We start from the raw sequence: 12205 nt of genomic DNA, 5'->3' as shown, positions 1-12205 counted from the left end.
GTGATCGCACCACTGCACTCCAGCCTGGGCAGCAGAGCAAGACCCTGTCAACCAAACCAAGCCAAACCAAGCCTAACGTGGTAGGTTTGCAGGGAGCATCAGGGCCGGCTGCTCAGATGCCCGGGGCTCTGCTAGGTGGCGGCCTGACCGTGGGAGGGCAAGGACCAAAAATGCAGCTAACATTTGTTTCAAGGCAGCTTTCCCGGGGTGGCAGGAGGTGAGCTCTGTGGGTGTCGGAGCTGGAGACACGTAGGAGCTTGTCCAGGGCACCCACAGCCCTCCTCCCCGATAGCAGGAGGGAGAAGATGGACTCTGGAAAGGAGAGGTGGGCACAAGGTCACCCGCCAGTCGCTGCTGGGACCTGGCCCAAGGCTCCGGCTTGTGCATCTATCGTGTTCCATCCAGCTGCGCCCGGGGTCCATCTGCAGGTGGGGGACAGTGGGGTGGGGGTTGGCTCTGCAGAGGACCTGTGCCTGTCCCCTAGGGACCGAAGAGGCCTGAAGGCAGTCCGGCCCCCACCGCGGTCACAGCCACACTCAGTCCCCACGACAGGCACCCGCGGTGGAGGCTGGGCAGCCAGCAAGCGCCTTGTCCTCAGGCTACACCTACCCCACAGAGACAGGCATCCAGCCCGAGGCCTCGGCGTCCATCGTGACCCCTACCCCCTGCCCTCCTACGATCACACCTGCACCCCCTACACGGGTAAGACCAGTGTTCCCTGCCTGTCAGCCCTTGCATCAACTCGGGTGGGGGGATCAGCGTCTCCCCTCTTCACTCATTGTTCTCTCTGCTCGCTGTGACACCTCTGTGTACTCCACAGCCAGCCCTGTCTATCCTCCAGCGCAGCCCGTGTCTCCCCCAGGAACCCCACAGCAGCTGCCCCCGCTGCCCACGCCCGCGGGCTCAGGAAGCAGCCCCAGAGCCGACCCGAAGCCACCACTTCCCAGCAAGCTGCCGACACCCAAGGCAGGGCCCAGGCAGCCCCAGCTTCACTACTGCGACATCCGTAAGATCAGCTGCACAGGCCCCCAGGTCAGCTGCCCCACCGCCTGGGCAGGGCCTGGAGACCTCTCCGTCTCCCATGTCTGAACCTGAATGTGGGCACCGGGGGTCAGGGTCTCCACCTGCTAAAGAAGGTCTTGTGTTAAACATGCATGGTGTATGCATGTGCGTATGTGTGTGTTCATGTGTGTGCAAGCACTCATGTACGAGTGAGTGCATATGTGTTTATATGTGTGCCTCTGTGTGCAAGCATGCATGTGTGCATTGTGTATGTGTGTACAAGCGCGAGTGCATGTGTGTATTTGCATGTGTGCCGGTGTGCAAGTGAGTGCATATGTATATGTAGTGTGTGCGTGCATGTGTGTACATGTGTGCGTGCCTGCAGGCATATGTATGCATGCGTGTGCATGTGTGTGCATATATGTGTGTGCATGTGTGCATATGTGTGTACATGGGGTGTGCATGTGTGCATGTATGTTTATGTATGTACACGTGTACATGCATGTGTATATGTGCCTACATATGTATATGCACGTGTACATGTTGCATACATGTGTATATATGTACGTGCATGTGTATGTGTATGCATGTGTGTATGTGTACGTGCATATGTGTGTGTGTGCAAGTGATTGTGTTCATGTGTGTGCAGGCACTTGTGTACACGAGAGTGCATATGTATGTTTATGTGTGACTTTGTACAGGCATGCGTGTGTGCATGTGTGTGCAAGTGAGAGTGCATGTGTGTATAAGTGTGTGTGCAGGTGTGCATGCACGTGTGTACACATGTGCATGTGTGCGCATGCATTTGTATGTGTATATATGCACGTGCATGTGTGTACATGCATGTGTATGTACACACATGTGTGTACACCTGTGCATATTGCATGTGTGTGCATGCATGTGTATGTGTATATGTGTACGTGTGTTTGTATGTGTATGTGTGCATGCATGTGTAGGTGTGTATGTGTGCATGCATATGTATGAGTGTACGCATGGGCATGTGTGTGATCGGTGCTTGTGTATGGCAGTGATCGTTTGGGGCACACATGAAGGACTCCTTACCAAATGCATGAGCTTGAGATTGTAAACGTGCAAATCACCCAGCTGAGATCGTGGGCTCATTTCCTAGAAGGATAATTAAACCCTAGAGCGCTGTCTTTGCGAAACACACACCCTGATCTCCTATTGTTTTTAATACTCTGAAAGAAAGCCCTGATGGTGGAGACACGGAGTCGGCAATCGCAGACTCTGGAGAGGTGTGAGAAGGCTCAGGGCACCGTATCAGGGCCCCTGACCCAGCTGGGTTGGGGACCAGCCCACTCAGGGAACTCTCCCGCCCCAGATCACCCTCTCCCTGCCTCGGAACCTTCCCGGCAGCGCTCCACTGCATCTCACGCTGGGAGAGACCCTGGCATTCTTTACAGGGTCCCGCTCTGTTGCCCAGGCTGGAGTGGAGTGGTGCCATCACAGCTCGCTGCAACCTCCACCTCCTGGGTTCAAGTGATCCTCCCACCTCAGCCTCCCAGGTAGCTCTGAGACAGATGCAAACCACCACGCCCAGCTATTTGTTTTTTATTTTCGGTAGAGGTGGAGTCTCGCTATGTTGTTCAGGCTGGTCTTGAACTCCTGGGCTCAAGCGATCCTCCCACCCCAGCCTCCTGAGTAGCTGGGATTACAGGTGCACACCACCGTGCCCGGCTGTTTTTTTTCATTTTTTATAGATACAGAGTCTTACTGCCCAGACTGCTCTCAAACTCCTAAGCTCAAGGGATCATCCGGCCTCCGCCTCCCATAGTGCCAGGATGACAAGCTCAGTCCCCCCACGCAACCCACGTGGGTTATCTAATCCTTATAGCTGCCCCGCGGCTACCATCTCTGTGTGGCACATAAAATCCCGGAGGCTCGGAAACGGTCAGTACTTTGAGGAAATCGGAGTGAGTTTTAGTGACCAGGGCAGAAATCAGACCAGGACGCGTTGAAAGCCACGTGACTGATTACTGCAGTATACCCAGAAAGCGCACGGACAGCGGGCACGCTGGCTCACGCCTGCAATCCCAGCTCCTCGGGACGCTGCCGCCAGTGGTCACCGCTTGAGCCTAGGAGGTCAAGACCAGCCTGGGCAACATGGATGAAACCCTGTGTCTAAAAAAATTTAAAACTTAGCTGGGCATGGTGGTGTGCCCCTGTAGTCCTGGCCACTTTGAAGGCTGAGGTGGGAGGATCATTTGAGCCCCGGAGTCGGAGGCTGCAGTGAGCTATGAGCACACCACTGCCCCCCAGCCTGGGTGACGGGGCGAGATCCTTTGTCTTACAAAAAAAAAAAACCCACCTATAATCCCAGCACCCAGAAATGAATGCATGGCAGCATCTTGGTGCGTATTCTTTCAGAGTCTCCTCTGCTCCACAGGCAGCCTCCCTTGGTCCGAGTCAGCACATGTGTGCAAGCCTGTGTTCTTACACTGTTGCATCGGTGGTATATTTATGAGGTTCAAGATTGCTAAGTTCCAGGCCAGGCACAGCAGCCAGCACTTTGGGAGTCTGAGGCCGGAGGATCACCTGAGGTCAGGAATTTGACACCAGCCTGGCCAACACGGGGAAACCCTGTCTCTACTAAAAATACAAAAAGTAGCCAGGCATGGTGGCGGGTGCCTGTAGTCCCAGCTACACGGGAGGCAGAGGCAGGAGAATCGCTTGAACCCAGAAGGCGGAGGTTGCAGTGAGCCGAGATCACGCCGCTGCACTCCAGCCTGGGAGACAGAGTGAGACTCTGTCTCAGACAAACAGATGCCTCAGCTCCAGGGAGCAGCCGTACAGTAAAACGTGTGCGTTTCCCTCTCCCGCCTCCTGTTTTCCTCTGTGAAACCCGACCACGTCCCCGAGTTGCAGTGCACTAAGCTGGTAGCCTGCAGGTGAGGGCAGTGCCCGGTGTGCCCCCAGGAGCACTTTTCAGTCTGCAGAACATTCCTTTTAGGCATGGTCAGGGCGTGTTGGTTTCGTGGCCCACCTGCCACGTCTTGTGTGTGGCCGGCTGTGTTTCAAGGTTTTAAGAAGCACACCCGGGATTCTACCTAAGAATCCCTTGGCTGTCGCTTCCCCAAACACAATCAGATATTTTGGGCCCCGTAGTACCGGCTGCGTAGGCCTGTGACTCACAGTAGCTTCCCCTAGGTGGGGCCCCTGTGTCTATTACAGTTTTGTTTTCCTTTTTCTTTCTTTTTTTTTTTTTTAAACGGAGTCTCACTCTGTCGCCCAGGCTGGAGTGCAGTGGCGTGATCTCGGCTCACCGCAACCTCCGCCTCCCGGGTTCGAGCGATTCTCCCGCCTCAGCCTCCTGAGTAGCTGGGATTACAGGCGCCCACCACCATGCCCAGCTATTTTTTGTACTTTTAGTAGAGGCAGGATTTTACCATGTTGGCCAAGCTGGTCTCGAACTCTTGACCTCGTGATCTGCCCGTCTCAGCCTCCCAAAGCGCTGGGATTGCAGGCGTGAGCCGCTGTGCCTGGTTGTCTGTGAGCAGTTTTCTGAGAAGGAAGTGTCCGTGACCGTGCTTGGGGCAGCAGGTGCCCTTGCTTGGTTTCCAAGGTTGAATTCTGAAAAGCCAGAATTGTCTGTGTACAGCAGGAATGTGTGATGCATGGAGCATGCTTTCTTAAGGCACTCCTGGAATTCCAGAAGAATGAAGAAGGCTTATGTCTACCAGTCTGAGCCTGTGGGTTTGTTGACGTGGGCTTCATAAAGGAACGCTTGAATCAGCCAGGCACGGTGGCGGGCACCTGCAGTCCCAGCTACTGGGGAGGCTGAGGCAGGAGAATCGCTTGAACCCAGGAGGCCTCCCAGGTAGCTGGGACTACAGGTGCAGGCCACCATGCCCAGCTAATTTTTTTTTTTTTTGAGACAGAGTCACGCTCTGTCGCCCAGGCTGGAGTACAGTGGCACCATCTCCGCTCACTGCAGCCTCTGCCTCCCAGGTTCAAGCAATTCTTGGTCTCAGCCTCCTGAGTAGCTGGGATTACAGGCGCCCAATACCACGCCTGGCTAATTTTTATATTTTTAGTACAGATGGGGTTTCACCATCTTGGCCAGGCTGTTCTTGAACTCCTGAGGTTGCAGTGAGCTGAGATCACTGCGCTGCACTCCAACCTGGGTAACAGAGCGAGACCCTCTCTCAAAAAAAAATTTTGAGAAGTCTATAGTAAGAAGATAGGGTGTGGTGGTGTGCCCCCGTGATCCCAGCACTTCGGGAGGCTGAAGGGGGCAGATGCTTGCAGTCAGGAGTTCAAGGCCAGTTTGATCAACATGGTGAAACCCCGCCTCTACTAAAAATACAAAAATTATGCCGGGCACAGTGGCTCATGCCTGTAATCCCAGCACTTCTGGAGCCGAGGTGGGTGGATCATGAGATCTGTGGTTCAAGATCATCCTGGTCCACATGGTGAAACCCCGTCTCTACTAAAAATACAAAAATTAGTCGGGCATGGTTGTGGGTACTTATAATCCCAGCTACTCGGGAGGCTGAGGCAGAGAACCGCTTGAACACGGGAGGCAGAGGTTGCAGTGAGCCGAGATCGCTGCATTGTACTCCAGCCTGGGCGACAGAGCCAGACTCTGTCTCAAAAAACAAAACAAAACAAAACTTACCCAGGTGTGGCGGCGTGCGCCTCGAGTCCCAGCTACTCAGGAGGCTGAGGTGGGACAATCGCTTGAACCCAGGAGCGGGAGGTTGCAGCGAGCCGAGATCGTGCCGTTGCACGCCAGCCTGGGCAACAGAGCAAGACTCCATCTAAAAAAAAAAAAAATAGTACTACTACTAATAATTAGAAAAGTAAAGGGACACTTGAACTTCCCTGCACCAGGCAATGGAGGAAAGGGGACAGCAGGTCTCTGCTACCCGCCGAGTTCCTGTGCTGAGCTGGGGGCTGCATGGGGAGGGGCAGACCCCCTCTTAGGCCGCCTCTCGCCGCCCCTTGCTGCAGACCTACCGGGAGCATCTGGGAGGGCAGAAGCACAGGAAGAAGAAGGTGGCCCAGAAGACAGGCCTGCAGCCTGCAGGGGGTGCAGGCGCAGCTCTGCTGTGACCTGTGCCACACGTCCTGCACTGGGGCGGACGCCTACGCGGCCCACATCCGGGGAGCCAAGCACCAGAAGGTACGTGCCACCCCGGCCCAGGCTCCCCCACCCCTGGGGAGGAAGCCCAAGGTCAGCACTTGGGACCCAGAGAGGCACCTGGGGAGATAAGAGGGAGCTCAGAAAAGCCTCCCCAAGTGGAGCGCGCCCCAGGGCCGGCTGCCCAGGCCCATGCATCCTCATCTCCGAGGAGCCAGACTGTTTTCCTGTTATTTCATTCATTCGTTCATTCGTTTATTTAGAGACTGAGTCTCGCAGTCTCCCGGGCTAGGGTGCAGTGGCACCATCTCAGCTCACTGCAACGTCAGCCTCTCGGGTTCAAGCGATTCTCCTGCCTCAGCCTCCCCAGTAGCTGAGATTACAGGCTCCCGCCACCAAGCCTGGATAATTTTTGTGTTTTTAGTAGAGACGGGGTTTCGCCATGTTAGCCAGGCTGGTCTCAAACTCTTGAGCTCAAGTGATCCACCTGCCTCGGCCTCCCAGTGTTGGGATCACAGGCGTGAGCCACCGCACCTGGCCCAGTTATACTCTTTTATTTTATTTTTCATTTTACTATTCTTTTTTGAGACGGAGCCTCACTCTGTCTGCCGGGCTGGAGTGCAGTGGCACGATCTCAGCCCACTGCAACCTCCACCTCCCGGGTTCAAGCAATTCTCCTGCCTCAGTCTCCTGAGTAGCTGGGACTACAGGCGCCCGCCAGCAAGCCTGACTAACTTTTGTATTTTTAGAAGAGACGGGGTTTCGCCATGTTGGCCAGGCTGGTCTCGAACTCCTGACCTCAAGTGATCCGCCCGCCTCGGCCTCCCAGAGTGCTGGGATCGCGCGCCTGGACTCCTGTCCACTTGTAAAAGGAGCTCCTGCTCATTGCACAAAAGCAGGAAGTGACCAAGACACTCACACCTGCACTTCCAAGAAAGCGTTGGCATTCAGGCGCGGCCACAGACAGCGCTTCCACTGCCGTGAGAGCACACGCCCGGTTCCCTTTGGGGTCTTGCTTTCCACACTGTCTGCTGTAATATCAGTTTCCCTACGGCCTTAAAAAGGCCCGGGTAAGGCCAGGCACAATGGCTCACGCTTGTTATCCCGGCACTTTGGGAGGCCGAGGCAGACGGATCACATGAGGTCAGGAGTCCGAGACCAGCCTGGCCAACATGGCAAACCCCTGTCTCCGCTAAAAATACAAAAATTAGCCAGGCGTGGGGGCGTGCGCCTGTAGTCCCAGCTACGGGGAAGGCTGAGCCGGGAGAATTGCTTGAACCTGGGAGGTGGAGGTTGCAGTGAGCTGAGATCTTGCCACTGCACTCCAGCCCGGGCGACAGAGCAAAGCTCCATCTCAAGAAAAAAGGCCTGGGTTATGTCATGTTCTGGGGAAGAAGGAATGGAGTCCCCATCCGAGGGCAGGGAGGGGGACAACCGGCTTGTGCTGCAGCCTCTGCTGTCAGGCTGGACCACCCTGGGAGGCCTGGCTGGGGACCTGGCTTATCTCCCCCAGCTGCCCAGAGGCTCATCCAGGGCCTCATTCTGTGGCTCAGCTCAGGACAGCCTGCTAAGGGCCTGTGTGAACCCTCAGGGGAAAGAGGAATGGGCAGGGAGGCATGGAGGGAAGGAGTTGGTGGGAGAAATGGGAGGGAGACTCACTGGCCTGGGGGACAGGAGAGCTAGGGGCTGGGTGGGGCGGACCTGCAGGTTGGAGCTCGGCCTGGGGGTCAGGGAGGCCCTGCAGCCCACTGCAGGTTTGGTGCAGGGGAATTCTGTGCAATGTGTCTCAGAGACTCAGAGCCGGTGAGTGTGACTGAGAGGGTCCCCAGCGCACACACAGTGACCCTGTGCATGTGGAACCTTTGTGCCTTGCACCTGGGGGTGCCAAGAATGGGGCATGGCCAGAATACAGACGTGATCACGTGCACATGTGTGTGTAGAACGTGGGTGTGCATCCAGGGATGTGTGCACACACACAGTCCACACACACACGCTGAGTCCCGGGCTGTCAGGGGCTCTAGCCTGGGGCTTGGGAGGCAGAGACACATCCCCACCTCGAAGCCCACATGGTGGAGGAGGGGGAAGAGAGCCCATGTGAGCCGGCGAGGGTGTCACAGCGCTAGAGGAGTCACAGGCATGTGGGAAGGGCCTTCTGGAGGGGGTGAGATCCAGAGAGTAGGAGCCAGAGAGGAGATGGGGTCCCCGGGACTGGCCCACCCATACTTACTCCCACTGCACTCCCATGGAGGCCCTTCCTACCTCTTGGAAAAGGCCATCAGGCCTTGGGGTGGCCCTCACACAGGGTCCAGCTCTGTCTCTTCCAGGTCTACAAGCTGCACGCCACACTGGGGAAACCCATTCCCACCCTCGAGCCTGCCCAGGCCACGGAGAGTCCCCCCGGGGCTGAAGCCAAGGCCATGCCCCCCACCTGCCCTGGCGCATGTGCCCCGAGCAGGCCAGCGCTGGCCAGGAGACCTGTGGCCTCAAAGGCCCCATGCAAGGGTAGGTGTCTCTGCATTCTCTGCCATGTCTGCTACGTGTTCACGTACCCACTGGCGCCCTGGCTGCCTAGTGAGAGTTTCATGAGCGGTCACCGTCCAGTCAGTTTTCACAAAGGAGGCTTCATGTCTTCCCAGGGTGTGGGCGAGGGGCTGGTGCAGTCTCTCCCTCACTGCGGCAGAGCAGGATGGCCTCCCACTGGCCCACACCACCCTCAACCCTAGAGATCCTTTGAGACCATTTTCAGAGGGAGCAGGCGGAACCAGTAACATGGTAACGCCATTTCTTCCTATAGAGTCGTTTTTCCTTTTTGAGATGGCATCTCACTGCTGTGTCGCCCAGGCTGGAGTGCAGTGGCGCCATCTCTACTCACTGCAACCTCCTCTGCCTCCTGGGTTCAAGCAGTTCGCCTGCCTCAGCCTCCCAAGTAGCTGGGACTACAGGAGCACACCACCACGCAGGGCTAATTTTTGTGTTTTTAGTAGAGACGGGGTTTCTCCATGTTGGCCAGGATGGTCTCCAACTCCTGACCTCAGGTGATCCACCGCCTCGGCCTCCCAGAGTGCTGGGATTACAGGCGTGAGCCACCGCGCCCGGCCTCTTCTGGTAGAATTTGGGCTGGTGCTGGGTGCTGGCGTTCTCTGGAGGCCCCCCCGCCCACTCCGAGGGTTCCCTGAACTGTCACCTCCACTGTGCTCCCCTGCACGCCCTGGGGCTCACGGTGAACAAACTGGGCTCAGAAGCAGTTATGTGAGTACCAGGAAGTGAAGGTGACATCCTTGCGCCCTCCCCGTGGCCCTGCCTGCCCCGCGTGCAAAGCCCCAGCTGTCTGAGCCGACGCGCGGTAACTAGGAGTAAACGTGTGTGTGGCTTCGCTTTCCCTCCACGACAACTCTTCTTCCTGGGTGTGTGTGTGTCTTTGTCGCCGGGTCTAGAGCACAGAGGTGCTGCCATAGCTCACTGCAGCCTCCTCCTCCTGGGCTCAAGCGATCCTCCCAGCTCGGCCTCCTGAGTAGCTGGGACTGCAGGTTCGCACCACCATCCCCACTACTTTTTGTATTTTTTTTTATTAGAGATGGGGTCTTGCTAGGTCCCTCAGGCTGGTCTGAAACTCCTAGGCTTAAGCGATCCTCCCGCCTCGACCTCCCACAGCGCTGGGATTACAGGTGTGAGGCGTGAGCCACTGTGCCCGGCCCTCAGCTCATTGGAGTCACCGTTGACACCAGCCCCAGCGAGTAGACGGAGAAGCCGTCGTCGGCGGAGGTGGAACTGGAGCTGTCTGTGTCAGTCTCCGCCCTGGACCACCGTGCTATGCGTGGGCCGGGCCTGGGGATAAGTCTGTTTTCAGCTTCAGCATTCTTGATTCTCGAATAGCAACATGATTTTGAAGACGGAGCCATCGAGTCATGCTGATAACAGAGACATTTGTCTGCCCTGAGGCTCCCTCATTCTGCCCAGCGGGGGCAGGTTAAGTGCAAGCCTTGGTCCCCTAGATACTTATCAGCGGTTAACTAAGGGATGTGGATTTTGTGCTGTCAGGAGTTCCTCAAGCAAAGACCTAAAACCAGCCTTTCGCCGCCGACAGATTGAAATTGGCCTCCTGGGCCGGGCGCGGTGGCTCATCCCTGTAACCCCAGCACTCTGGGAGGCCGAGGTGGGTGGGTCACGAGGTCAGGACTTCGAGGCCAGCATGGGGAAACCCCGTCTCTGCTAAAAATACAAGAAATTAGCTGGGCGTGGTGGTGCACACCTATAGTCCCAGCTGCTCAGGAGGCTGAGGCAGGAGAATCGCTTGAACCCGGGAGGCGGAGGTTGCAGTGAGCTGAGATCGCGCCATTGCACTCCAGCCTGGCTGACAGAGCAAGACTCCGTCTCAAAAAAGAAAGAAAGAAAGAAATCGGCCTTTTCTTGGCTGGGTCACATGCTGGCATGAAAGGGAGGGTGAGGTTGCTCCCAGGCCATTCCCCCGCCCCATATCAGAGCCCGGGGTCTAGGTGGCTCTCCATCCCCCGCCGCCTGGTGTTCTGCTGCCTCAGTACCGTCTCAAGGAACAGGTTACAAGTGTCGTGGTTTTTCCCCTCAGGGCCTCCTGAGCCGTAGGCAGCAGCCTGCAAACCCCAGTGGGAGAAACCAACCCCACCCAAATCAGAGGGTCCCGGAGCACCCACCCGAGGAGACTCGGAGGAAGCTCCCCAGGGTTGCTCTGATGCGAAGCCGGTGACGCCGGAATATGTGGAGGAGCTAGGTGGAGGCTGACCAGCCCTGACCGCCCGTCGGGGAAGGACCTTCCCGTGGCTCAGGCTTTGAGACCTCACCCGGGTTCTCCCAGCGACGTTTACGAACCAGCCCCGTTCCTGAGCTGCCCCTGCGGCCCTGCTTGACACTTTGGGTGCCGGATTTCAGATATGAGCAGGAAATGAATGAATAGGGATCTGTGAGGGCCAGAGACAGGCCGAGGCATTGCCAGCAGGGGTCCCTGAGGAGCTGCCTCTCTGGGAGGCGGAAAGGACTCCAGGCAGTGGAAAGTCCCTGGGAGGTTGCAGGCCTGTCTGTCCAGCCCCTTTCCTGGGCCTGGGGGACCTTGGGACCTACCAAAGCCAGCCTGGTGAACAGTGGGGCCAAGCTCCCGGCCAGTGGCAGCTCAGACCCTTCTTGAGCTGGTTGACCTTGTTGCGCGTTCCAAAGAGGTAGGCCTGGGATTCTTTTTTTTTTTTTTTTTTTAAGAGACAGTCTTGCTCTGTCGCCCAGGCTGGAGTGCCATGGCGCCATCACAGCTCACTGCAGCCTCTACCTCCTGGGCTCCGTCAGTCCTCCCACCTCAGTCTCCCAAGCAGCTGGGACTACAGGCGTGAGCCATCATTCCCAGCTAATATTTTATTGTTTTGTAGAAACACGGTCTCGTTACGTTGACCAGGCTGGTCTTGAACTTTCGGGCTCAAGCAGTCCTCCCGCCTCCCATGGTGGCGCGCGCCTGTAGGAGTTTGAGGCTGCAGTGAGCTGAGATCACGCCACTGCACTCCAGCCCAGGTGACAGAGCAAGACCCTAAAAATAAATAAATAAGGGCTGGCGCAGTGGCTCACGCCTGTAGTCCCAACACTTTGGGAGGCTGAGGCAGCAGAATTGCTTGAACCTGGGAGGCGGAGGTGGCTCCCATCCCCCTGGCCTCGTGCCTGGTGCACGTGCTGCTGTGTTTTGTGCCTCAGGTGTGCAGCTAGGAAGGGCGAGTGCTTCGCTTCCATTGCAAGCTGTGCCAGTGCAGTTTCCACGACCTTAACGCCAAGGACCTGCACGTGACAGGGCGGCGGCACCGGCTGCAGTACAGGGTGTGTCCAGCAGGGGGATCCCTGACACCCGTCCGGGCGGCTTGGCCCAGGCGGGCGCTGGCGGGGAGGCCTCTGGTCCGCCGATCCCACGAACTCAGAGGGTGGGGTGATTGGTTTTCGTTCACGTCTCAAAGTGCACCTTGGGCGGGGCGCGCTGGCTGATGCCTGGCATCCCCGCACTTTGGGATGTTGAGCAGGAGGGTCACCTGAGGTCAGGAGTTCAACACCAGCCTGGCCAGCATGGTGAAACCCCGTCTCTACTAAAAATAAAAAACT

The 12205-nt window shown here is 57.0% G+C and overlaps 1 protein-coding gene across 1 annotated transcript in view; it reads left to right on the top strand.

Annotated features, from left to right (window-relative positions):
- ZFR2 (zinc finger RNA binding protein 2) overlaps positions 1-12205 on the top strand; it is a 43267-nt gene that overhangs the window by 11681 nt on the left and 19381 nt on the right. The window contains 8 exon segments of the mRNA XM_078359587.1: positions 485-655; positions 658-717; positions 791-1032; positions 5977-6047; positions 6049-6148; positions 8431-8608; positions 10689-10858; positions 11822-11933. Of these exon segments, the coding sequence (XP_078215713.1) occupies positions 485-655; positions 658-717; positions 791-1032; positions 5977-6047; positions 6049-6148; positions 8431-8608; positions 10689-10858; positions 11822-11933 (1104 nt within the window).

The sequence above is a fragment of the Callithrix jacchus genome, chromosome 22, assembly GCF_049354715.1.
Source record: "Callithrix jacchus isolate 240 chromosome 22, calJac240_pri, whole genome shotgun sequence".
NCBI classification, from domain to species: domain Eukaryota; kingdom Metazoa; phylum Chordata; class Mammalia; order Primates; family Cebidae; genus Callithrix; species Callithrix jacchus.
This window is presented reverse-complemented; position numbering and strand designations above follow the sequence as displayed.